Consider the following 26,481-nt stretch of genomic DNA (forward strand, 5'->3'; position numbering starts at 1 on the left):
AAAGAATTCCATAAATAATTGAAACTTATATTCAAAAACGACAAACTGGCGCGAAATAATTAATATTCGAGCGCGTAAGGGCAACACTCTTGTTAAATTCAAAATTTGCGGCAATTTGTTGCAAGCGATACAAAGGTCACACTGTTCGCCGGCTAGCCGGCGTCTGTGTAGTTTAACATGCTGTTATTTAGACACTTAACATTATGTTAGCCGCAACAGCCAGCAGCAATACTGTAAACAGTTTCGTCGTTGTTGTTGGCCCGTGTGGGCGCGTTTCGGTATTGTCCTGTGCGTCGCGGCATTTTGACTGAACGGGTTTTCGCTTTGAAGCCTTTGAATGTGGCCCGAAATAAAAGTGCAACGTTTTCAAATTAATCGATGTGCCGTCCAATTTAAATTGTATTCGTTGCTGCTGCTGCCTGCCTGCCTGCAAATCGCCTGTGGCTAAGACAACGAATTTTTTGCTCAAGCCATCGATTTTTCGCGCTGTTTAAACGCGTCTCCCTGCGTGTGAGTGTGTGTGTGTGTGCGTAAGTGTATTAGTGTATTGCGAGGACCTTTCGAATTACATACATACATAATTATAAAACTCAGGCAAGACACAGGCTGACAAAGGTCCTGACGCAGCAGCGCGCCATTGAAAAGTTCTGCCCAGCTGCTGCCTGTGCAGCTGCCAGGCTAAAACAGCAACAACAACAACAACTACAACAATAGCAGCAACAATACCCATTCACCTGGCCTTTTGAACGTGCGTGCGTGTGTGTGTGTGTGTGTGTGCGTTAGATTTGTGCATTCAATTTACACAAAATCTAAGCGCTAATAGATTTTCGCAAATCCCGAGTTCAGCCCGTCCACAAACAACGCAATTTGCCATCCAATTTTGAAACGCGACGACCGCAAAGGGAAGCGCAATAATAGAACATAACAGACGTCCATTTGCTGCTCAACTCCAGACACAAACAAAGTCAACAAGCGCGTGCGACAGAGACAGCGAATTATGCCTTGGGGGAGCCGCTGACATTTTCATCAGCGCCAACAACTGCAGGAACCACCAACACGACAACAACAACAGCAACAACAACAACATTGATTGAGTGTCGCTGGCACAGTTTTTCCTGCTGCTCTCTGTGGGTGAGTAACAATGTTTTTGTTGTTTTTAGCTTTACGGGTAGAAAGTAGTTATCGAATATGATGATGCGAGGCTAAAAACTAGCGACTGGGATTGGGCATGGAACTGGAACTTGAACTGGGATCGGGCATGGAACGGGAACTGGCTCTGGAACCAGTGGGTGGGCGTACAGTTGTTTGCTTCTGCTGACAGACGGTTCCTAATGGCTTTCGTTGGGCTTGGCTTGGCTTGGCTGAAAGGTCGCTCCGTGCAGCTCCAGCTCCAGCTGGCAATTCATTTATGCGGCGTCAAAACTCATTTCGTGTGTTGCATGACTTCAGCGATAATCGATTCGCAAGCGAAAAGCAAAACGGCAGCAATCAGGAAGAGTGCAATTTCAGTTCAATCAATCAGTCAAACCGTCAATCAATCAGTCAGTCAGTCAGTCAAACGTGCGCTCCGGTTATTGGACACATTTGTTTTTTTTATTTTTTTTATACTATATTCATAAGCTAATGATCGGGCTAATGATGAGGAACGGATGCTCGAACCGTTTTAATTACGCATCCGCGACAACTTGTGGCGGGAGGCGGGCAGCGGGCGGCGGTTGCAGCTGCCGGCCGGGGTGTGTGGCTGAGAGAGTTGCAGAAACTTCAGGAAAATACTAATTAAGCTTCATTAATCCGTTTGTCGTTTTGAATTGATAGAGAAAATCTGAAGTGGCTGTTAGACAATTTATTAAGTGTTCAAAATGAAAATGAAAAGAAATTAAAGATTAGAGAGTTGCTTGTGACCGCATTTACAGCAACGACTTGGGAATGTACACACAAATAATAATCATAAATTTCAAGTGTACCCAGCAGTTGATTTAGCTTGGAATTGTGAAACAAACACAACATTTGAATACCCTTGTAGAGGGTATTATAGTTTGCTTATTAAATGTCTAACGCATAGAAGGACACATCTGTTCCTAGATTAGCAGCATGAGCCGAGTTGATTATAGCCATGTCCCTCTGTCTGTCTGTTTCTCTGCAAACTAATCTCTCAGTTTTAAGGGCAGCATCTTATCAACATCGAACCACTATATCATGTAAGAATAATCATTCGAGAGTAGGTTTTGGTATGGCAAAATATTTGGTTATCCAAGATAATTTCATCAAACTCAGCATTAACGAGCCCATCATATCTCACACATTTTGAAAAGCGTAAGTCAACTGTCTGCTAGGGTTTTGAGACTTGGGCATGCCGAAGAGATGAATACAATTCATTTTACAAATCAAGGGATATTTTTCAGATTCATAAAAATGTATTAACAAAATATGATTTTCAATATAATAGTTGTTTGGGATTTCTGAACTCTTTTAAATATATACACTGTGAGATCGTAAGATCGTGCAGCAGCTTGAAGATTGGGAAACGATTTAAAAGAGTTCAAAATTTGATATGCATGATAATAATGCCATGATGTCACCTGCGTGGGATTAGTCGATGCGTCTGGTTTATGGCGAAATACTTTTAGCTCGATCTAATCTAATCCAATCTTTTTGCCAACTTTTATTGACTTGCTGTAAAACTGTGCGAAATATCAATTTACCCAAAAACGAACAGAAACTTTTGACAGTGCGAATAGACTTCACTGTACTTTTGGTCTGACACATTTTCATTTTCGAAATAATTAAATCTTATCAGAGCGCTGCGAAAATTTGACTTGTTTTTTTTTTTTTTATATTTGGCGAATATCGGGTTGCATTCTAATGTGTGGCCTGTCGCCTTATCGGAGCCGATAACAGGTCTTATAAATACCCGTATAAATATATATATGTATATGTATGTATATATATGCATGAACGATTACCCTCGATTCTTGTGTATGTACACATGCTTAGTTGAATTGTGTTCCCGTATTCACCCGCCCCCCCTTTAGCAACGCTTGACAAGCAAATTGATTTTGATAAAACTTGTTTTTTGTAGAGTGTGCGATTTTTTTTTTTGATTTTTTCGCACCCTTACCCTGCCCCCCTCATACCCTCCCCGGACGAACAGGCTTGCAATCAAATCAGACACATTAACAAAAGCGAATAAAAAACTTGTCAACTTTTTGTTTTGTTTATGCCGAATATTTATGATATTTACATAAATTAACGCTGTATTTTTGGCTTTGGCTTTGGATTGCGTCGATTGCCAATTTGAAGGTCAACAGCGCAACCTAACAACCCGCTTAACTGGAGCAGATGCAGATGCGGAGGGCAGAACCAGACCCTGAGAACTGAACATAAGATTAATATATCATATATCATTTAGCTTATCTTTTGTTGAGGCTCAGTTTACGTTGCACAAAAGGATTTGTGGCATTGCATTTCAGGAGGCTCTCGGGCGAGACAAGTCGGCGTTCTCCCTTCAGGGGGGATGGCAAGTTTTTACTGTGCTGGTGGCCTCTAAAAATGCTTTTCTATTTTCGCTTTACTGCTGTTTTATAAAGACTTCCAAGTCTGGTCAATGGTCAGCTGTACACGTGGCTATTACACACGGCCCCACCACCCCAACCCACCCCGCCCTCTGTACCCCTTTGGTGGAGTGTCATGTGGCGCATGCCGCTAAAAAATAAACGAGGAACCCCTCCAAGCGTGAAGTGGGCTTCCCATAGTCGTTGTTTTTGTTGTAGTTGCTGTGATTATATAGTTAGTTATATGTGAGCATGGGTTTGAAAAGTAACCGAGTGCAAGCATCGTTATATATCGCAGTTTGTGTCATAAAGAGTTTTATATTTCTTGGCTCGCATTAAATGAAAAATGAAGCGGACCAAAGACTTTCTCTGCCATATGACAAACAATTTCGGCTGTTGCCGTAATTGCGCCAGCAATGAGCTGTTAATGAAACCAAATAGACAGCCAGACAGTCGAATGGACAGTGTTAGAAAGATGGAGGGAAGCACTAGTCATCGTGCCAATATGATCCGTGGGCCAGGCCAATGAACGATCCGGCCTCAGCAGCTTAAGAAAACTGAGGCAAGCGCAGAACTTTATACTTATTTTTGCGGACTTCTTTTCATTTCTCTCTGCCTATTTTGGTCTAAAAACAACAACAGCTAAACAAACAGTAAACACTGTGCAACCAGTTCTTGGGTACCAGAAATTGTACAAAATAAAATTGTACAGAATAACAAAACATTTGATCTAATATCTAGACATAAAAAAAAGGAGGTTATTTGGATATAGGATTCTATTTAACTTGATATAAGATTAGATATTAGATAAATTGTTGCACAAAAAGAATTGCGAACCAGGGTTATTAAGGGTTATAATTTTTAGATTCTTCAATATTCAGAGCTCAGTGGACTTTGTTTCTAATGAAATATATTCCGCTTCTTTCGCTTAAATTGAATTAAATTTCATATAAGCTTGCAAGTCTCCATTTGTTTATATTAGGCTTACAACAAGATGTCAAAAACTTAATTAGTATAGAATTTACAAAGCGTTTACAATTTTGTTTGTGCATATTATTTACATGTCGCGTAATATATTTCACAAACTGGAAAAACATGTGTGCTTGCACTTAGTAAAACTATAGTAAAGCGTGATCTATTATTTCCTAAAGCTATAATATTAATATTAATTATATAGAGAATATGCTTTTGGCTGTGACTTAGTTGATTTGCTTTTTTGGGTGTGTTGCATGTTGCATGGTGTAATCTGTGGCACAGTTCATGATTCTATGACTCGGGACACGACTTCAATGCGGCTCTTTTTTTGCCTTTTTGCCTTCTTGCCTCGTGTTTCGCGTGGTTCGGTTGCTCAATCTTCGACTTTCAACAGATGCAAAACGAAACTTTTGCGTGCCGCTGCCGTTGACTGAGAAGCCGCCGAAAAATTGTTTATAGTTTATGGCACTGGGCAATAACAACAACAACAACAACAGCAACAACAACAAAAACTTTAACTTCAAAAAGCGCAGCGATTCAGTTGGTCGCTTCTTCCTGCTTGCTTTGTTGTTGTTTAGCTCAGTTATTGTTGTTGTTGTTGTTGTTGTTGTATTGCCCAATACCCAGAGCCAAACCCGCGTTCGTGACAGCCCAGCTGGCCATACCAGACAACCGCCCGCCCGCCCCCTTGCCACACGCCTCTCTCCCGTTAGCGTCGTCTGCGTTCTCTTTGATTCATTAAACACGCGGCCGCGTTGCGTCCCGCTCCGCCTACTACGCCCTGCCCCCCCACCAGCTCCAGGCGCTGCGCACAGCATAACTAAGACAACCAGAAAGGGGCGGAGGAGGCGCGTCTAGAGTCAAAAAAAAAACTATAAAATAAAGAAAAATTAGAAATCATGGCTGGCCTGCAGGTGCAACGAAATGAGAACTCCAAAAGAGATTGTGAGGGAGGAGGGGGGAGCTAAAGAGAGAGAGAGCGACAGAGAGAGAGTGGGGGGCAACAGAACCCGGAAGAGTGCGCCTCGTTTGCCTCGGCCTGGTCCCAAACCGAACCGAACCGAAACTCTTTGCGCAGTTTTCAATAGCTGTCCCCAGCTACAGACACAGACGCAAGGCACAAAACTGGGCGCGCAACTTGCAACTGCAACTCATTATAACTGTGCAACGAGGCAGTGGCAGTGGCAGTGGCTGGGGCAGTGGCAGGGGCAGGGGTTGGCAGCGCCGCATCAAATGCGGGTCTGGGCACCGATTGTAATTCTCGGCACAAATGTTTCACTTCATTTGAGTTTCGTTGCTCGTCGTCCCTTGTCCAACGTCCACAGGAAGTGGACTGCAGACGAGCGGGCGTGTTTAATAAACCCGAACCGGGGGCGTGGCAGCTGCCCACACACACACACACACACACAATAGCACAGCTGTCCACCTGTTTCGCGCAGCGTGAGAATCGCCAGCGGATTCGTATTTCGGTATCAATTAAAATAGTCGCGACATTTGCGTTCAACAAGCCCGAAAAAAAAACAACAACAAGAAGAACAAGAGAACGAAATCCAAACAAATTGCTTGCTTCTGATGGTCTGTGCGCTTGGCTGGGCAGAGGGGGGTGGGCGTGCAGGGGCGCTGGCAAAGGGGGCGCTATAAACTGGCCCCTCGCTAGACGGCACAAAATAAATTGCCATAAATGCGAGGCATGGAAATAAATTGTTTTCAATGCAACTGCCGCAACAACAACAAGACTGAGTCGAGTGAAATTTATGCAAGTGAACGTGTATTTCCCTCTTTCATATACATAAGTTGCCCCAACATATGGCACAGAATTTGTTGTGCCACACAATGGATCTGAGAACCCATGAAATTGCGAGTGCATAAATATATTTATCCCTCTCTTTTAATATGCACAAAATGCTTTAGTGGAAATATTTCAGCTGAGGCTCGACAATATCGTGAGATATCGTAAAATATGCCTTTGGCTGTTTAGTTTTTTTGTGGCTGATAGATATATATTTGCTCTGTCTGATAAGATTCTTATTGGGCACGCTTCAAAGCGAAGAAAATGTGGACTTTCATTATCATTTTCATTTTTTAAGATCCTGATATTAGAAAGCTAAAACCATTCTCTAAGATCTAAATGCTTTAACATACATATATATATATAAATCTTCTTTGTATATCAATTAGTTAACATTATACATTGCTCTAACTGTGCATCGAAAGCTTTTTAAGCATAATAGGGCGTTTAGTACTAAAAACATGATTCAGCTCTTTGGCCATCGAGTATCTGCCATTAAAGTACTGTTTGTGGCAAAGCGTTAGCAACTGTTTTCCTGTTGCCTTGCACTGCCAATGATTACAAAACGAATTACGCTTCCCAATTAAAATTCTGTTTTAGTTACACCATGTGATTAAGTTTAATCACGTCTACCAAATTACAACAGACTTTCAGAAAAAGGAAGAGAACTGCTTTTCACGGATCCACTTTTAGATAGTAAATCAATTTTTGAGCAAATATTCCATTCTATTTGATATGTAAATCCCAGCACCATAACTTGGTCAAATCGAATCAGATTTGCACGAGGCTTGGCTCTTTGTTCATGGCTTAAACTCAATGATCAATTTGGCATCTAAAGCTGGCAACAGTATTCCTGTTTATTAGGATTCGACGACAATAGGTATCGTTCCTGATGTCGATAATGTCAAGACACATACTTTCTGATGATTTCTTCAATGCGTTACATATTTATTGATCAAATTCGACTGTCCTCTGTTTTGAGACCTAAAACCCAATGTCAATAGATTGTTTTACACATTATTCCTGCCCACTTTTAAGCCCAACCGGAAATTAATCTGAATTTAGAATGTTTTTAAATCTTCTTGAGCCAAGGCAATTTTGAGTAAAATGCAAAGCTTATTTGTGATAAAAAATGTTGGTTTATATTTTTTGAAATTTATCACTATTATTAATAAATATTAATAATATTAATCTAATAGTATTAATAAATATTACAAGTTTTCTTTTTAAATTATTTTTTTTCTATAAATAATTATCAAAGTTGTCTGCAGCTTAAAGTTAGCTTTCTTTCATTTTAAAATAAGTTTTCACATCAATCTACGCGAATCATGAATTATGCTGCATTGCATTAACTGGGCGCTGAACTGGTCGAACTGGGAAGCCGATTCGCATTGCCGCAATGCGTCTGACTGTCAACTGTCGCAGTGTCATTGCAATTTAAGCCTTCCCCGCCCCCCATTGTAAGCATCCCCCCTTGAGGTTGCTCGACATGCGAATTAATGGGCAAAACACACGCAGCGCAGCATTTGCAACTCTTATTCGCACTCGCATCTACGCGCCTTTTCAACCATGTTAAGTTGTAATACTCTGTTTTGAAAGTGAAAAGAGTATATTGGCCTGGCATGTATCAGAAAATGTGCTAAACTGTATGGCTCCGCCTATTGGGAGGCGGTTAGGTCATGATTTTTTAGGAGCTAATCGAATGTATTGCTGCCATGCCCATTCCCGCCTCATAAAAGTGCAACCAGCGCAAACTCTTTTTGAGCTGCGCTTCGAACAGTGTATTGTGCAGTCGATTGCTGCCGTTTGCTGCTTTAATTAAGTTGGCAATGTCGCTGGCTTTATTTTTGCGCTGCAAAGCGCCTTAATCGAATTAGGCGCATTGCGGCGTAGGAGCCGCGAGTTGACCCCAGACGGATTGGAGTTAATGAGCCAAAACGACGACGTCGACAACGTCAATGTTGCCCAGCTCTATCTCTGGAGCGGCCACCTGCCTCTGTGGGTGGCACTTTCGCCTTGAACCCGGCCAGCAAATGCAGTTGGAGTTCCGGTTTATGCAAAACAATCTGCTGCCTTGGCATAGAACCGAGACTCGAAACGAGTTTCAGACAACAAGAAAAGAAAAAAAACACGACTCACACGTCTCAATCTTTCATTGTCAGGGCCATGGGGATCGATTCGCAGCGACAACTTCATTAGCTTCAGTCGTGGCAGCCCAGACAACTGAAGGGTTCGATGGCAAAATGTTGCCGCTCTGTCTGTGCCCAGCTTTGTATCTACAAGATACTTTTTCATGCTCAAACAATTGCGCTGCAGCCTTGGTTGTGTGTGTGTTTGTCTGCTTTATGGGTATGGAAATTGCTTGGCTTTTCTTGCTTCGCTTCCTCCGCAATACTTTTGCTGGGGGCACAAAGTCGCCGCCTTGTGCGACACTCAAATTCTCTGCCCCGTCCGCCTGGGTTGTCGCCTCCGCTCAGCGCGCTTGAAGTGCCCTTCATTAGACCGCTAACCACTCCAGCTGCCTGGCTGCCTGGCTGCCCAGCACCACTTCGTCAGCCACATGGCATAAACGAGCTTTAAGGCCTCCTTTAAGCATGAACCAGCCTTTAACATGTTCTAGCCAAGGTCGTTCAACAGGATCCGTCTATGAAAAACTGGCTTGGCAACTTAGTCTTTCGTCGCATTCATTTTCTGCAACCACGCCCAAAGAAATGTTTGTTCGTTTGCAATTAGCTACAAATGAAATTCCAATTAATTTCAAATTGGAGCAACTTCATTATGTCTTCGCATTTGCTGATGAATGATGATGAAATCTTCAAATTTGGCCAAAATCTCCAACAGATCGCATAACAAACAAGACACTAATGATGCGCGTACAAAATTGGCAAAACAATAACATGTAGCTCGAGTTAACTACAGTAAGACGACGATTAAATGCCCTTACTTAGAGCTGAAAGTGAGTGTAAGAGAAATAATTATTTCTCGTAAATCTGTCAAAAAACCTGAACATAAGAAAGACCTTAGCGGCTTGTCTATAGAAATATATTTATTTTTCTCATAATTCTATCAAAGTGAAGGAAATTTTCAGCTAAAAGCTGGCCAAACTTTGGAGTAGAGTCAACTGCAGCTAGTTCAAACTCTGGCCTCATAAGGAATGTGGCCAAGTAGAAAATGCCTCATATCAGATTTATAAATATTCTACAACAGATGATGATGCATGATGATGGGCTGAGAAACGACAACGCTGCGACAACAATGCGAATGCGAATGTGAATGTGAATGCGAATGCGAATCGTTAAATCAAAAAGGTGCCCCAAAATGTGGCATGAATTTGAGGCCAGAGACAAGTGCTGCGCGTATATGTGTAGTTTGGGTCAGAGTCGAACCAGATTCGGTTTGATGAGGGCTAGCTCATAACTTATGCAGTGTCCCAGTTGTGGTGTCAGGTGTGAACTAGTTTAAGTCAATCACAAGAGCCTGGCGCAGTCGTCAGCAGCTGTCCAGAGCCGTTAGAGCAGCTGACAGAAGTGGACACAAAAGTTGCATGTTGCGTGTGCGTCCAACTTGACCGCAAAAGGCTGCCCGAGGGGCAGCAACGAGTTCTGATTGCCTGGTCGGGCCGGTGCGACGCATGTGGCATGTGGCACATTCCTCATTTGCCAAAAGGTCGTTGGCGTGCGCAACTTGTTGTGGGGCAACTAGCAGGTGGAGCGGGGGCTGGCCAAAGGGGGAATATTCAACTGAAATGCCAGCATCCCAAAAATACGCGCATGCAGCATACAAAATTTGGGTCGCCTCGACGTGAATCACTCGCACTAAATGCGCTCTTCCTCTCTTTCGCCCCTCTCTCTCTCTCTCTCTCTCTTTCTCCCGCTAGTGAGCTGCCATGTCCGGCACGCTGTTCGAGATGGAGGATCCACAGCTACAGCTACAGCAGCAACTGGCAAGCGATGTCGAGCAGCAGATGGCGTTGTGCCTGGCCAGCCTGGATCTGGGCGAGGGCGAACCTGTGACTGTGGTGGCCAGCACCAGCAGCACCATGACCACACAGAGCAACTGCAGCAATGGCAGCGACAGCGGCCTGGATGTGCCCAGCAGCAGCTGTTGCCTGTCCCGGGTCACCTTGCAGCGTGGCCTGAGCAGCACCAGCGGCGGCTACACCAGCAGCAATGGCCTGGAGGAGATCTATGACAGCTGCGAGCTGCAGCTGATCAACAATGTGTCGCCCAGCGAGCAGAGCAGCGAGTGCTCGCAGAGAACGCCGCCGCGACAGCGCTTCAATGGCAGCGTCAAGAAGAAGGTGGCCATGTTTGAACCGGATGCGGAGCAGCAGCAATCGTCATCGCAACAGGCAACCGGCAAAACACAGGAGCAGCTGCGCGGACGTGTGGCCAATTTGAAGCGCGCCGCCAGCCTGCCCAGAAACGGAGCGCCCGCAACGCCGGCGGCCAGAGAGAAGCCACGCCCGATCAATTCCGGCTCGTTTCGTGTGCCGACTAACACGGCCACGCCCGTGCGCACACCACGCCCGCAGAAGCCAGACACCCTGCCCAGCGCGCTGAACCGCGCCCAATCCGTGCAGCGACTGACGCAGGTGCAACGCACACCCTCACTGAGTCGCGCCCGCACTCCGGGCACGCCCTCCTCAGACGATGCACGCTGGCCGGCGAATCGTGGCGCAGCTGGACAACGTCGCGGCATGTCCGTGACGCCGGATGTGCTGGCCAACCGCATGCGAGGCAGCCCGGCACCAGGTAAGCTTCTTGTTGCACCTTAATAAAATGGGCACTAAAAGTATTTCCCTATGCTTCACCAGGCGGCACACTGCCTCGCCGTCGCAGGCAGCAGTCCGTGGAGGATCTAAGCGCGGGCCGACTGTCGCGCAGCAATTCCATCAGCCGTGCAGCCATTGCGGATGCCAGAATGACGTCGTCGGTGATGCTGATGCCGACGAGTCGTCGCAGTCTGGCGCCGCCCACGGTTACCGCCAAGGTCAATTCGCTGCGTCGTCCACAGCAGCAGCAGCAGCAGCTGGCCACGCCCAGGACACGCATCTACCACGAGACGGCGGTGCAAACGGCGCTGACCAGCGAGGATCTGGAGCAGGTGCTGGGCGGTGGCCTGCTGCAGACGCGTGCCTTGGACGCCGTTGAACAGCTGGATCAGAGCACACAGGCGGAGCCGGATCAGCGCGATCATGAGCTGGAACAGCTACGCCAGGAAGTGCGTCAGCTCAGCGGCAAGCTGCAGCGCGAGCGCGAGGAGAAGCTGGCCATGCAGCAGGAGCTGCATCTGAACACCGAGCGTGTCATGGGCATGCTGGAGCTGGCGCGCGTGGTCAGCGCCAGTGCGGGCACGCCCACCTCCGAGGATAGCGGCGATGGCAGCGGCCATGACAGCCTGCTCATGCTGGAGTCACAGATCCAGATGAGCGGCCACGAGCTGATCGAGCGCCAGCAAGAGATTGGACAGCTGCGCGAGCTGTGCCGCGCACTGCAGCAGGAAATGCGTCGCTCGCTGGCCACGCAGCAGCTGCTGTTGCAGGAGAAGGCCGCCATTGAGCAGGAGTCAAGCGAGCTGCAGGATTTTCTCCAACACGAAAAGGCCGCCCAGTGCGATGCGCTGCGTGAGCTGGAGACAGAGTATCTGGCAGCCAAGGCGCAGCTGGCCAATCGCGAGGAGGAGGCCAAGGTGTTGCGCGACGAGTGTCGGCATCTGGTGCGCCTCAACGAACAGCGTCGCCAGGAGAACCGCCTGCTGCAAACCAAGTACGCGGCCCTGGAGAACAAGTCCCGAGAGCTGATACATCAGCAGAATGCGGCTGTGGCGGGCGCCTCGACGGCCTTGTCGGGTCTGCATGCACGGCTGGACAGTCTGGTCGAGCAGCTGGTGTGCTCCTATAGCATTTCCGAGCAGGATTTGGAGGTGAGTTGTGATCACCATTTTGTGCAGGACTTCAACTAAAGTTTTCGCGCGCAGGACACGCGTTTCCAGGCAGAGTCGCTGGCCGTGGAAACGGAGCACGCCCAGAACGGCCACAAGCCCAACGGCTTGGATTTGCCTCTCAGTCCAGCGTTGCCAGGCGATGCGTTGCACACCTTGGTGCTGGCCAGCGACGGTTCGCTGTCGCCGCAACGCAATCAGTCCTTCATAGCCGCCGTCATTGGTGCCATACGCCAGGCCACCACCCACTCGGGCAAGCGCCTCTCGCTGCGGCAGGCGGGCAAACGGCATGGCCAAGCGGCAGGCTCGGGAGCAGTCGCCGGCGCAGCACATGCCACGACAATGCTCAACAGCAACGAACAGGCCAATCTTAATGGCAATGGAGGTGAGTACCTGTTGACCATATGTAATCTATATAATAACCAGCCTATATCCTGCTTCATAGACGATTCCGATTCCACGGAGATGCTAGACTCTGAAACGGAGGTAAGTCCAGCTGCAATCGATCTGTAAACTTACTTGCTCACATATATTTCTTGTTGCTTGCAGCCTTGCCTGCTCATGATGGACAATGTGCTCGAGGATGTTGTGCAGCCGGACTCGCACTCACACAACATGGTCTCCTCCTGCACGGGCATGATCTCTCAAATCGAGCTGCCCACGGAGCTGGTCAGCCAGTGCAGCCAGCAACAGCCGGCTGCAGCTGCAGCTGCAGCTCAAGGCGATGATTCACTGCAGCAGCTGTCACAGGCCATCACCAACCGACAGCAGATGGAACTACACGTACACAAGCTCAGCGTGCTGCCCAACAGGTAAGCTGCACAGTTTACCATTTAAAACCTTTCACTTCTGCAACTGGTCCCGATGCAATGTACTGCATCCCACCTGCCGCTCTACAGAGCGAGGGCAATGTCAAATGCAAACTAAGACTATAGGGGCTTAGACTATCTCTTGCTTAATAGTTTTGAATATTTGACTTTAGACGAGTAAGAGAAGGCTCTGCGTAGCAATCTCTGTAATGTTTGCTGTCATTATCGCAGAGGTTCATGGGAGGCATAGTTAAACAAAATTTAAGCAATATGTAGTAGGGAAAGTGAACTTTTAATTGGCCAGTACATCCAGTTTAAATAAAAATGGAAGATTTATCATCAAAAGTCTACTGGAGTATGACGGTAACCGCACACAAGGATCCAAGCGTAACCAACAAGAATTTCGGTACAGATTCAATTCGGATTTAAAAAGGATCTTTCTCGTGAACGGATCGTCCAACTCCATACATCATTAATGTCGTCTTGTAAAAGGTGACCCCATGACCCCATATTCCTATATGTAAGGCACAACTAAACATTTTCAACACACATCAATACTCGAGAGTGAAACCATATCGAGGGAAGAGAAAAGGATAGGGAATAGGAATCATTTTGGAATCAGTATGGAGTAATAAACGTTCTGGATTATATTCCTTAAACCATCAAACACTAGGGTTCATCCCCCATGTTTGGAAAGTGAAATAATAGAGCCGGATATATGTTGCAGTTGAGATGTTACGATACTTTTAAAGGGAATTTGGATAGTTTGGATAATTTGGAAATACGTCAATAGTTTTGGAATGATTAACGATTTTTTCCGTATGGCCCAAGCAGCAATCGCGATCAGTGCAACACGGAGGAGCTCAGCTGTCATGACTCGTTGGCCGAGTTGCCCTCGTTGATGGAGTACAGCACGGCGCAGGCGGTGGTCGATCAGGTCATTGAGGTGGACACGCTGGTAACCAAACTGCTGAAGGTGCTGCGACTTGTGCAGCTGGACAACGACAATTGCATACAGCAGCTGATCCTGGACAAGTGAGTGGAATACAAACGGAACCGGGAAATTTGATTCACGCTGGAATTTAATGATCTTACAGAAACAAGCTGCAACAGCATAAAGAGGATATGCTGGAGAAGCTAAAAGACTTGGAGGATGTCAATCTGAAGCTGCAGGACGAACTCATGGACGCCACCCAAGAGCTGATGATCAAGGGCAGCGATTTGAGCGGCGCCAAGGCTGAAATGCAGCGACATCGCAACGAAATCGACGTAAGGTTTTAGCCACGTTCTCTAGTAAACGAATTATTTTTGGACATTAATTTTTTTTTTGTTGTGTTGCGCACCCTTCGAAGACATTTCTATATATCGTTTATCGTTTAGTCGCCAGATATATAATCATATGTTAAGCACGCACAGTCGATGCAGCCGATCTTATCTTATTTTAATCGTAATTTTAGTCACATCTATTATTTGATTTAGAATAAACAGAACTCTTGGCCTAAATTATATTATATTTGAGTTGATGCATCGTATCGGTCTGATCAGAATTCGTCATCTATCTGTATAATTTCTTGTACTTTGTTTCTCATGCCAACCATTTGTACACCTCATTCGTATTCATCAACGGACAGTCACAAATCAAGTTCAAAAACGCACTCTTTCGTTTCAATTGAAATCCGTTTAACTAATTGCCATAACGCCCCTGATCCTGCTGCTGTTGCTGTTGCTGGTACTTCACCTGTTCCTGCTTGCCTTCCTGCTTTTGCCCGCTGCTGTTTCTGACAGCGCCTCAATGAGGATATCTGCACGCTGAGCACACTCTGCAGCAGCTACAAGAAACTGTCGCCCACCACAGAGTTTCCGCCCATGCAGCTGCTGTCGCCCAACCAGGCGCCCGAGCAGGGCGACGTCTTGGGCATTCTGAATCTGTTGAAGATGTGGCATACGGACGGACAGCTGCATGATGCGCGTGTCAGCAGCTATTTGCGCAGCGTTTGCGGCAATCAGCTGACGGTGATTGGGACTTTCTCTTCTTATTGATATCCAACATATAATCATCATCATTCATTCACCGATCAGGTCAACACTGTGCCGCATCAGGACAACAACTATGTGGAACGTCTGCGCATCTATGCCAACCAATTGGAGCATGTGACTCGCGTCCTGGACGACTGTCAGTGCCTAGAAGATCATACGACACTACAGCAGCTGCGTCGGGACATGGAAATCGTGCGTCTCAATGCCAACTGGACGCAGCTGTTGGAGCTGAACGAGGAGCGGGATCACAATGCGAATGAAGCGGATGTGCCCACGTCCAGGTCTTGAATTGTGTCAAATTGTTGTTAATTATCTACTATTAGTACTTAAAAGTTGTTCAATTCCACGTAGTTAGAAACGTTAGCGTCCAGCTCCAGGCAACTAAAGCCGCAGTTTATTTTGCTATTGGAAAGCCATTAATCAAATAGGATAACCTAATTAGAACTATTTCAAATTTCAATTTTTTTTTTCAAAAATATCTTCATGTTTTTTGCTATAATTATGCGATAGCTAATTGGGAAGAATAGATATTTTGGGCAAGTCGAACAGTAAATACCTTTGTAGATAGGATTTATATTCAAGCGAGGTCAGCCTAGAGAAGTCAGATGTGAGAGTATGTGAGAAGCATAGTCAAACTCGTAGTTGCTGGGCCTAACTGGGACACCTTGGCAGACATATTTTAGCCAATTTTTCCTTACCAGTATGATATTTTGTCTTTCTAAGAATTTGCTCGTTTAGTAAAAGCAGTAAAAACATTGTCGAGCTCAAGATATCTTGAACTTAAATTGCTGATCAATCGATCCTATGTCATTTATATGATAAAGTAGTCCGACGCTTAGAACCGATCGAGATATATAATTTCGCTTAAGAAATTGCACATTCTGTGGCAAAAGTAGCAAACCCTTCTCTACAAGGGTATCAAAAGAGTTTAATTTAGTTTGCGTCCAAATTTTCGCTGCATACTTTCGAGCGCGCTGTCAGATTTGTGTTGCATACATTTGGGCAACAGGCTGCATTTAGTGCCATGCATTTGAAAAGTATTATTAAAATTGTTTGAAGGCAGCATTTGGGGCATGGCTTGATGATTAAAAGACGACTTGTTTTTGATTTTGTTTCGATAGAAAGTTGTTTGTATAATACACGTACAATAAATAAGCATAAACTAAATGTAAAAAAAAGTTAACTAATTTTGAAAAAAACAATTTCGCACAATTTTTGTAAAATCCCTTGAAATGGTATTATATGGTACTATATGCTAGATATAAGTCTATAAGTATGGGCATATATATATATATATATATAACATGTACTCGTATATGGTATATATGTGTATATATGTATGTATGTATGTATGTATGTAGGTATATATATATATAGACAGCTATAAGTTGCGGCCGCCGCGTTTGTCTTTTATGCGTGTGCTTGTCGTCTTTACAATTACAAATAATCTCACAATGTAGGTTCAGGTTGGATGAGGGTTCGGCATAGGCATAGGAATAGGGTTAGGGCTGGGGATTCCTTGCTAGCTAAAAGGAGGGCTTGCTGCTACCAATGCTGCGTGCGGGCAGGCTGTTTGTGGGATTGTCGCGCGCCTGCGAGTGGGCGACGACAATGCTGAGGCACTGCACCCATTCCTCGGCGTTTTTGCCATCCTTGGGCTTGAGTATTAGGGTCTGATCGGCCGTGAAGATCTCAAAGGCTTTCGGTATGTTGCGTGCGCCGCGTGAAACCTTAACGGAACGTATTTGATTCACATCGATGCTCTCGCCGCCGCTCTGAAAATGGCTTGGCTTTTAGTAGGCTGTCATTTACAGGGATTTGTATTGGACACTTACGGATCCCTTGCAGGACAGATGTGCGCCCGATAGCGTAAAGTAGCGTGTGCGCCAGCGCCTAAATAGTCGCCACTTGCCCTTCTTCTCCTTCAGCTGACCCTCAATCATGGGCTGATTGCTGCCATTGAGAAAGCCCACCGCCTTGTCCGGATGATTGCACAGAAAGCAGCCCCACTGATACTCCAGCTCATTGCAATTGGGATTGGACTTGTCCGTCTTGGACACCTCGAACACATCCAGAAAGCCCGAATGACGCAGCTCATTCACAAGTATCTCGCGGTCCTATGGAAGGGATCAAATGAGTTGAGCCAAATATTTATATTTAAATATTCTCAACCTACCTTGACCTGGGGAAACTGACTGGTGACCAGCTCGGTGAAGCTGCGATTCTCGCACTTGAGTATCTGCCAGATATTCTTTAGGTTGCTGATGCCCGGCTCTCGAGTGCTGAGCACACATTTCTCCTTGACCTAAAGGAATCACAGGAATGTCCATTAGTGGAAAGATCGATTGGAACATCGGGCTGTCACTTACAAAGTGTCGCACTTGAAAGTCAAGGAATATCATGTGTATCCAGGTCTTGGGATTGCGTGTGCGCATCGTAAAGCACGTCTTGGAGTATAGGCAATGAGGTCCACGTATCTGGCAGGCGAAATGCAGCTTGGCCACCTTCTTCCGGCGCTCTGCAAATTCATTGGAAACTGTGTGATGTGTGTGTGTGTGTGAGTGTGTGTGTGAGTAGTTGAACAGGAGAGCACAATGGAGAACGGCAGAGAGAATAAGTAGTCGAAGGGTGCATAATTTAATGGAAAGACTTACCCTCAATGCTGCAGCGCGTCGGTGGCGGCAGGTGTTGCGAGACCTCGTCCATATATGACTTGATCGAGATGAAGTTCTTCTCGCAGAACTGCTGCACGGGATCACGCATTATCTGATATGGCTCGAAGGTGCTCATGCGCTGATCCATCACGCTGTTGGCATTCAGCAGGGTGCGGCTGGTGTTGTCGCTGCGTCGCGGCGCCACATTGGTGGTGGTTGTGGGGCCCGAAACGATCACCTCGCTCTGCATGGTAAAGGAAGAGTTTAACAACAGATGTGGAGTGGAGCTGGTTTGGGTATTAGGTACATTGCCATTAACGGGTAGCTTCATGACGGACTTGGCATTGCCATTGCTGAAGGATTGCGGCACAGCTGGCGATGCATGATGCACGGAGACTGCGTTCGCAGCACTCGCCGCCGCTGCCGCCGCCGCCGCTGCTGCTGCTGCTGTCGAGGCTGCCACGGATTGCGGTATGGATATGGAGCCGACGGATTGATTCAGTGCATCTGTGCTGTACTTCATCAGCACCGTGCTGGAGTTGAGCAGCGTCGAGGGTCCCTGCGAGTGCGGACGCACCTTGGACGGCGACGTGGTGACGGTGACACCGCCCGAGGTCACCGGTATACCGTGCTTATTGTGCCCGGTGATGATCACATCGTTGCTCAGCGGCGGCACCGGCGTCACGGGCGGATTACTTGGCGACGTCGGCGTCTTGGGCATGGCGCCCGTCTGAACCACAACATTGCTGTTGGAGCTGCCGCCCGGCTGTTGATTGATTTGTGAGTTGCTCAGACGCGTCATGCTCTTGTGCAGCCCCCCAACCGAACCGCTGGCCACATTGAGCCGCGTGACGCTCCTGTGTGTATTGCTCGCGGGATGCAGGCGTCCAGTGCTGCGGGAGTCGCCCAGCTTAACGCGTCGCGTGTAGCCCGTATGTGGAGGTGTGGGCGTGGCCGTGGCAACGGGCACAGCCGCTGGCGTTGAGGTGGCCACTGGCGCGGGCGCCGCACTGGGCGTGGCGAGCGTGGCGTTAACCGCGCTCGGCTGCGGCACAATGTTGGAGCTGCTGCTGGCGGGCGTAGCAGTTGGAGCTGTAACATGCAAGGCAATCAATGGAGATTTAACTGGAGGGCGCGCTCGATGCACGTACCTGGCTTAATCTGTGTGCTGGTGCTGGCGCTGGGGCTGGAGCTGGGACTGGTGCTGCTGTTGAGGCTAACAATGGTGATACCGCCAGAGATCTTGTTGCCCGCGGCATTGCCCACGTCATGCTGGGAGCTGAGCGCCGCATTCTTTTGGCGCACACAGGCGAGCACCTTGTCCGTGAAGAGCACGGGATAGGCGGAGCAGAGTCGCGTCGCCTCCTGCTGCAGCAGCGCCTGGGCGGGCAGATGCTCGAGCACAAAGTCCAGCGCCTGCTGTGCCGTCTCCTTGCTGCCAATGCCGGACGTGGTCAATATCTGGGCGCACAGCGTTACGGTGCTGGGATTAGTCTTTGCGGCCAGACGCAGCTGCTCGAAGTGCTCGACCAGCAGGTGAGGAGCATGCTGCGACAGCTTGAGTAGGATTTGCATGGTGATGCTGGAGGTGTCGCTGTCTTGGAGGAAGTCACATAGCTGCGGCACACACGACTCCAGCACCGCCGGTGACTTCTGCACAATCAGCAAATAGAGCTGAAAGACTGCCATGCGCTCCTGGGCATCGCATTGGGGCAGCAGTGGAATGAGCAGCGGCGCGTGCGGCGTCACCGTCTCTGGGGACACCTCGTACACCTGGGAAAGCACGCGCAGCAGGCCATAGTTGCCGGAGAGTATGGAATCCATGATGGGATCCATGAAGTCTATCAGCAAATAGGCATAGTCGATGGCGGCCAGGGACAAGTAGCTGGCTAGATTTCGTGACAGCTCCTTATTGCCCTTGGGCAGGAACTGCACGGCAATGGGCAGCGCAATTTTCATCAGTTCTTTCTTATCATAGTTCTACGAAGGACAGGAAAAGAGTTAGAGAAGGTTTCCAATTTGTTTGATCACGTTGCGGACTCACTAAAAATATGCTAGATACAATGTCGGCGGCGATCTTGGCATGCGGCGGCTCCTCCTTGGTGGCAGCCACCGGCTGTAGATTCCACAGCAGACACGTCTTCAACAGATCCACCAGAGCTGCGCAATAACGCTCCGCGCTGCGTGTCTCCCGTATGCAGGAGAGAACCCGTGTGACACAGATCTCCACCACGCTCTGATCATTGTTGTTCTTCACATAGTCCGCATGCGAGATGATGGGATTGATTTCGGACAGCTATAAAGAAATGTGGCAATAAGAGATTGGATAAGATTGCCCGGCTCATGCGGAACTCACCACCTCCGTTATGTCATTGACAATGTCCGCATCGGGCACCGAGAACAAGTCCCCGGCTCGGGACAGATCGCGCTTGGCGAGCACTTTTGTGAACAGTTCGTGCATCTCGAAAGCGTCGTGGCCTCGTCTTCCACGGGTCTAGTCAATCATTGCCTTGGGCAGCCTGCAATTGGATGGCACTTTTGGAAATTAGCTTGCCACTCTGTATTTGCTTACGCATTTCTATGGCAGCGCATTTTCATTGCCAGCTTCGCGTTTTGGCCCTGTGCCAGAGTTCAGGCGCCGCTCGCAGCGATTTTTTATCTTATCGCCTGGCACTGGGAATGGGAATGGGAATGGGAATGGGTCGGGTAAAGGGTGAGCAAAGCGAACTCGCCTAAACACAGCCAAGTCAAATGCAACCCAACATTTCTCCACTTGACTAAATATTTGCTGCAATAACTTTTTGCATTTACTTGCCCTCTCCACTTCTCCCTGTCTCGCTCACTCGCTCTCTTCTGTCCCGCTGCCACTTCCAGCCAAGCGTCTGGCTAGATGCAGTCACCTCTGCTGACTATACGGTCTTATATAAATAGATATACTCTGTGGCCACCAAATACTTGTTGCATTGTCTCCATGCGAGACACTCGACCAGCGCTTGTCTCGCCAAAAATTCCATTTACACTCGTCAACAAAATTCAAGCCGCACTGGGTTTTCTTCATACTTCATATTCTAACTTACATTCAAATGGGAATGGGTATTACAAAGTCGGTTACGCCCTTTCTGCGTCTTCTTGTTTTTTTTTTGCTAATTGATTGGATTTTCTATGTTGTGGCCGGGTTTCTCGACAAATTGGAGTATAAACCATTTATTGCCGCAAAAAAAAGACTCCATAACTATAAATGATATTAAGCCCACAATTTCTTATCACAAATAGTGCTTATCAGCTCGGGTTTTATGGGCATTGTAACTGACCTTTTAGTGGGCTTCAAATAAACACAAACATTGCACTTGCCGTCATACTTATGGGATACATACATATGTACATATATATTTCCCAGCACTTCGAAATCTTTCAAGAAGTTTATACTCCCGCTGTTGGTCAAGGCTAACTGTACTGACCATGCATATATACTCCATATATATATATATATATATATACACACTGATATATGCACATGTATTGGCTTGTATATTCAACTGATTCGGCAGATTTTGCATATGCATTAATTGCGCAGAAGGTAATGAAAATCGCGTTTGCGTTTTGAATATTTGTGTTCTGTTTCGTGCGGGGATTCCCTGGCTGGCTGCTCAACTGGGAACTGAGAGCCGAGAACTGAGAACTCTTTGCAAAGTGTTCGGTGCAAATAAACACATGGCAATTGTTTGCTCTGATATGACAGACCTCTCGACGGCCGACACTCGTTTAAGGTGAACGACAAAAAGTTGAAGCCAAATGATTCTCGGCCAAGTGTGGAATGCACTTTGCTTGACTGCGAATTAGATTTTGATTAGATGCGCAGAATTCCACAGCGAGGTGGGTTTTTGCTTGGGCTGTTGGGATTAAGACTTAAGCCCTAAGACGGCTCACACAGTGGAATTTGCTTTGTGGGCGCTGAAAAGTTTCACGTCATGATTGACGCTGTCTCACGCTCCGTCTCTTTCTGCTCACTCTGCTTGTGAGCTATGGCTGCGGCCATCAAGGAAGCGACGCCAACGCGTTGCGGATTATTAAATTTTCAAATAAAAACCAAAAGTTGCATAATCCATAGAGGCCTGGGCATGACCAGTCAGCCAGCCAGCCAGCCAGCCAGCCAGCCAGTCGACCAGGCAACAGCCAACAGCCAAAGAGCTCTGCACGCGAATTGCAGACGCAGACGGCGACAAGCGGGACGGACATTCGCTTCCTGGAAACCGGGACAGTCGCAGCAGTTTGTTGTTGTTGTTATATTATTGTGTGTGTTTGTTGTTATTTATGGCTCATTCGCGCTCAGGTTGCAGCAAAGAAACTGGTTAAAAAATAAATAAAGAGGCAGCAACAAGTCGCAGCAACAACAACAACAACAACTTTGCGCGCGCTCGAGAGAAAATTAAAAGAGAAATAGAAATACACGTATATATAAGTATAAGTAATGGATGATGATGATGATGATGGCGTTGGCTAAAACATAAACCGAAACCGGTGCGGCAGGTTAATACACAAGCAGCCAGCCCAGCCAGCCAGCCAGCCAGCCAACCAGCCAGCCAGCCAGCCAGTTAGCCAGCGAGTCAGCCCGTATAAATACAAATACAGCAGGAAGAACGGCTAACTTTTGCACACCGAAGATGGCATACTCTTGGAGACAAATGCTTTTATATAAAAGCTACAATCAACAGAAAACCATATTATATAATAGTCCGATTTGATACTGTTTATGTTAGGAGCAAGATGAATATTAATATGCTGGGCTTGTTGAAGATCTTCGGAAAATACAACAAAATATTGCTTCTCCTCCTCCTCGTAAAGAGCTCTATGATATCGTCTTCACATGCAAGGAGCATAGGATCAAAACAGGCTGCGAGATTAGTTTGCAAACAAACAGAAGAATATTTTCGATACTGATCAGCCACATATATAAATGACGCGCCCAGATACAACTTGTAAGCGTTACAAATTGAGAGACAAATTTCGAATACCCTCTGAAACGACAGGGCAACATGGAGCAGGCGGAGAAACGGATTTTGTAGTGTTGTCTCGGAGAGAGAAGCTGACGAACAAATCACATAGATCGCTGGACACAAATTCTGAGTTTCGGCTTGCCTGAACCGAAATGACAGAGTTCAGCAGCGTGAACAGCATGAGAACCAGTTGACATTTTTGGACCATGTGCAAATGACTCAATTTGCATAGATGATGCGATCCGAGCTGTAGATAGATATTCAAAGTGGGAAAGAGAGAGACAGAGAGAGATAAAGAGAGTGAGAGAGAGAGAGAGAGAGAGGGCAATGGGCAGCCAAGTGACAAGGCTTTGGTTATACGATCGTTAGCCCAGCTGCCACCCCCCCTCCCCCCTATCCCCACGCCTCGCAGTCTCAGATGACGAACATAATAAACCATTCGACACACGGTGCGTATACGTATTGCAATTGCAATGCCAATATTTCGATTTGTACTCGCATTGCGTGCAAGCCAAGCCAAGGCAAGGCAAGGCAAGTGTTTTGTTCTTGTTTGCGCATTCCTGGTCACAGTTATTTGCAATTGTTGCTGTTGTTGTTGCAAATACCTGGCCTTAGGGAGCGTCAAGTGTCGTGCAACTGGCCAAGATGCAAGTTGCAAGTTGCAAGACGCCGTCTCCGCGCTGCCATTGAGCTGCTCGACTCGAGTCACAGTCATAGCTTAAGTTTTCTTCATGTCTTAGCTTTAGTTAGACGCGTTGTTGTTGTTTTGTCTGGCAGAAACTCGTTTTGCGGTCTGGCTTTGGCTTATGGCCACCCTACGCAGGCGCAGAGGCTGTCATTGTCGCAGCTAGGTAATAGATTCTTCCAGAGAATCGAAGATATGTAGGTTGCCTACGCTAAATTCAGCAGCTTTGTCAAGCATACTCTACTCTCTTGATCAGGCATCTCTACTTTTTGGATTAATATGCATAAAATGTGGCAACTTGAATGGGTTTAGTTGAATGTCTTCATACATATACAGCTCTTTGTCTTGAGCTAGATCTTGGAAAATTCCATTGGCGAATGTGGCACAACTAAGGAAAATGCTTGCATTACGCTTTTTGGCTAAATCCAATCAGAATATGTCGAGCCCATTTTTCAGTGATCTTTTTTTTGAGAATTGTTTGAAGTTATTTATGAAAAAGTCTGAGTTCCTCCTCTACTAAGACTGCATTTACATTTGAAATGTACATTTTAAGCCCAGTTTATTTACCCCCTTTACCTGTTGTCACATCTCTATGGTCGTTTACTTAGTTTAATCTATGACACAGCTGTCCATACAAATTGTTTGGCAAATTTATTAAGCCGCAGCGTGAGAACCCAAGTAAAAAGAAATTAGCATTGAAAAAAAAAAAAATCACCGAATTTATGTTATCCACTCATCACAGATATACCCTTGTGCATGTGTGTGTGTGGACACGGTTATACATAAGTAAATACAACATCAACACGGTAATCCGAGCCAGACACAAGCTAAGCAGGGGGGGTGGAAGGGGATAGGTACACGGCGGGGTCTTATGGGCTTTTAGGGGCGTGGGGACGACGTGTTGAAAAATGAGCGGCGCGTGAAACTTATTAATGAAAAGAGCCGCAAATAAAATGCTGCGAATTAGCGCAACAACAACAACAGCAGCAGCAACAACAGCAGCAGCAAAAATCACAGCACATAAAAATGAAAGAAAAAAAAAAGGATTGAAAAGAAAACGAGGTGTAGAAAAGAGTCGCACAACAGAAATCCTAAAACACTTTGGCACATATTTATAATGCGCGTTTTTAATTAGCTGCGTCTCGCCTCCTGCGGCCATCGAACAGGTAGATAAGCTGCGGCTTTGTGGCGTCTCTAAGCGGAGATCGCTTTAACGGTAAACGTTGGACTTACCAAAATTGCATACTCTGTCGACCATATACATATACATATATATGTGTGTGTCTGTGCATGTATTGCGGGCCCAGGCAGACACAGCTGGTTCATATCAGGGAGCTGAAACTGGTCGAAGCCGAGACTGAATACAGCGCCAAACCAGATACGCGCTCTCGCTCGCACACACTAGCTCTCTCTCTCTCTCTCTCTCTCTCTCTCTCGCTCGCTTGCTGGCTCTATGCTCTGCTGAACGGGGGGCGGGGGGCGCAGCGCAGCTATGAAAAACACTTGAAAAGGCACGAAAAAGGTAGACGACGACTTTGGTTATTGTTGTTGTTGTTGCTGCTGCTGCTGCTGCTGCTGCTGCTGCTGCTGTTGGTGAGCTGTCGGCCAAGTCAGCCGCACAGCCGCCGTTGCGCCGTTATTGTTGTTGCTGTTGTTGTTGTTGTTGCCGTTGGCTTTTGGGTGTAGTTCAATATGAATTTTATTGTTGCTGCTGTTGCCGTTGCCGATAAAGCAAAAAATTCAGCATTGCTGTTAACAATATATTTGTATGGCTTTTATATGTATATTTTGTATGTATTTATGCAAATAACAAAAATATTAAATGAAGCGAAAATTGTTTTGTTTTCGTTGCGTTTTTTTTTTTTTTTTGTTATTTTTAACACACTTTTTGCCACAATGCTTTTTTTATATTGCGTTGCCTTCTTTTCTTCTTTTGTATTTTTGCTAATCACATTTTGTTAACACACACACACACGCACGCGCACACACGCACACACACAACACACACACAGTTGGAGAGAGAGAGGGTAAACAGCGCAGACTAACCGACGGCTCATGCGCGCTGGCCAAGTCCAAGCAAACGCGTTTAGGCCAAAACGTAGACTGAACTGCCAGCACCAGTTGCCAGTTGCCCAGAGCTAAGGCCGTTTGCTGCCTGCTGCCGAACGAGCCAGTCGGCTCTCTCTCTCTCTCTCTCTCTTGCACTCTCTCTCTCGGAGTCTACCACGCTCTCGCTCTTTTTGGCTGGCGATCCCGATCTGGCAACTTGTTGTTGCTCGATTTTGCTCGTGCACACACATTTATCATGGTTTACTTTTGCGCTTTTCATTCATAAACAAAAAGCGCAGCGCGCATTGTTGTTGTTGTTCTGCTTCTCGTTTTGCCGTCTGCCTCTCACCTGTGCTCACCTGTTGAGCAGCCGGCGCAACAGCGACGCGTGTTGCCAGCCGCAATTGAAATGTTGCTAACGCAAATTTTTGAATTTAACGAACTTTTTGTAGAGTTGCCAATGTTGCATAAAACGTCGAAATGCAATTTAAATGAAGCAAATAATTATTGTAGAAAAATAAGTTTATTTAATCGAAAATAATCAAAAATAATCAAAAAAAAAGGAGTTAGCTATAATTTACTATTTTATGTTTCCTTCAATTTATCTGCTTGTATTTTGACAACAGATTTTTGAAACCAGGAAATGGGCAGTTAAATATGTATTTTAACTTCCAAAATCCACTTCCGCTTTTCCCTGCTCTGTCAACAATTTAGTATTTAGGAAACGGGAAATAAGCCAATTCCATTAGGTGCTGCACTTTTCGACTTTGAACAGCTGCACTTAACCGCAACTGGAAACTCAAGGTCGTTCGCAAAGCTAACAGTTTTGGTTAATTCTTATGGCCCTCGACATTGAAACTGTTTCGATGAGTCTATTAACAGTTGTACGCTAATGGACAGGTGAGCGTCCAAAGAACGCAGCACACGAGCTGCAATCTCATTCGAATTATTCGTATTCGTATGCGTATTCGTATTCGTTGGATAACCTGAGTCCG

At 46.4% G+C, this 26,481-nt stretch overlaps 2 protein-coding genes across 5 annotated transcripts; one reads left to right on the top strand and one right to left on the bottom strand.

Moving 5' to 3' along the window:
- Positions 1–115: 115 nt before the first annotated feature.
- corn (microtubule-binding protein cornetto) lies at positions 116–16,271 on the top strand. Of its 3 annotated transcripts, XM_002047173.4 has the most exons (10): positions 116–1,131; positions 10,193–11,069; positions 11,132–12,240; positions 12,295–12,643; positions 12,704–12,744; positions 12,808–13,070; positions 13,902–14,102; positions 14,165–14,336; positions 14,853–15,080; positions 15,147–16,271. In XM_002047173.4, the coding sequence occupies exons 2-10, from the start codon at positions 10,202–10,204 to the stop codon at positions 15,390–15,392; spliced, it is 3,477 nt and encodes a 1,158-aa protein (XP_002047209.2). In that variant the 5' UTR covers positions 116–1,131; positions 10,193–10,201; the 3' UTR covers positions 15,393–16,271. The 3 variants fall into 3 exon arrangements, with proteins under 3 accessions (XP_002047209.2, XP_032291041.1, XP_032291042.1); XM_032435150.2 differs by lacking the exon at positions 14,853–15,080; XM_032435151.2 differs by lacking the exons at positions 14,853–15,080; positions 15,147–16,271 and adding an exon at positions 14,699–14,842.
- A 217-nt stretch (positions 16,272–16,488) lies between these two features.
- On the bottom strand, positions 16,489–25,557 carry melt (ventricular zone expressed PH domain-containing protein melted). 2 transcript variants are annotated; one of them, XM_002047175.4, is made up of 10 exons: positions 25,484–25,557; positions 20,115–20,277; positions 19,803–20,054; positions 18,910–19,738; positions 18,066–18,850; positions 17,759–18,002; positions 17,474–17,640; positions 17,281–17,409; positions 16,940–17,221; positions 16,489–16,879 (listed from the first exon to the last, which is right to left on the bottom strand). In XM_002047175.4, the coding sequence occupies exons 2-10, from the start codon at positions 20,217–20,219 to the stop codon at positions 16,631–16,633; spliced, it is 3,042 nt and encodes a 1,013-aa protein (XP_002047211.3). In that variant the 5' UTR covers positions 20,220–20,277; positions 25,484–25,557; the 3' UTR covers positions 16,489–16,630. The 2 variants fall into 2 exon arrangements, with proteins under 2 accessions (XP_002047211.3, XP_015030731.2); XM_015175245.3 differs by lacking the exon at positions 25,484–25,557 and adding an exon at positions 24,671–25,295.
- Between the last annotated feature and the right edge of the window lie 924 nt (positions 25,558–26,481).

Source organism: Drosophila virilis, chromosome 3 (assembly GCF_030788295.1).
Source record: "Drosophila virilis strain 15010-1051.87 chromosome 3, Dvir_AGI_RSII-ME, whole genome shotgun sequence".
NCBI classification, from domain to species: Eukaryota; Metazoa; Arthropoda; class Insecta; order Diptera; family Drosophilidae; genus Drosophila; species Drosophila virilis.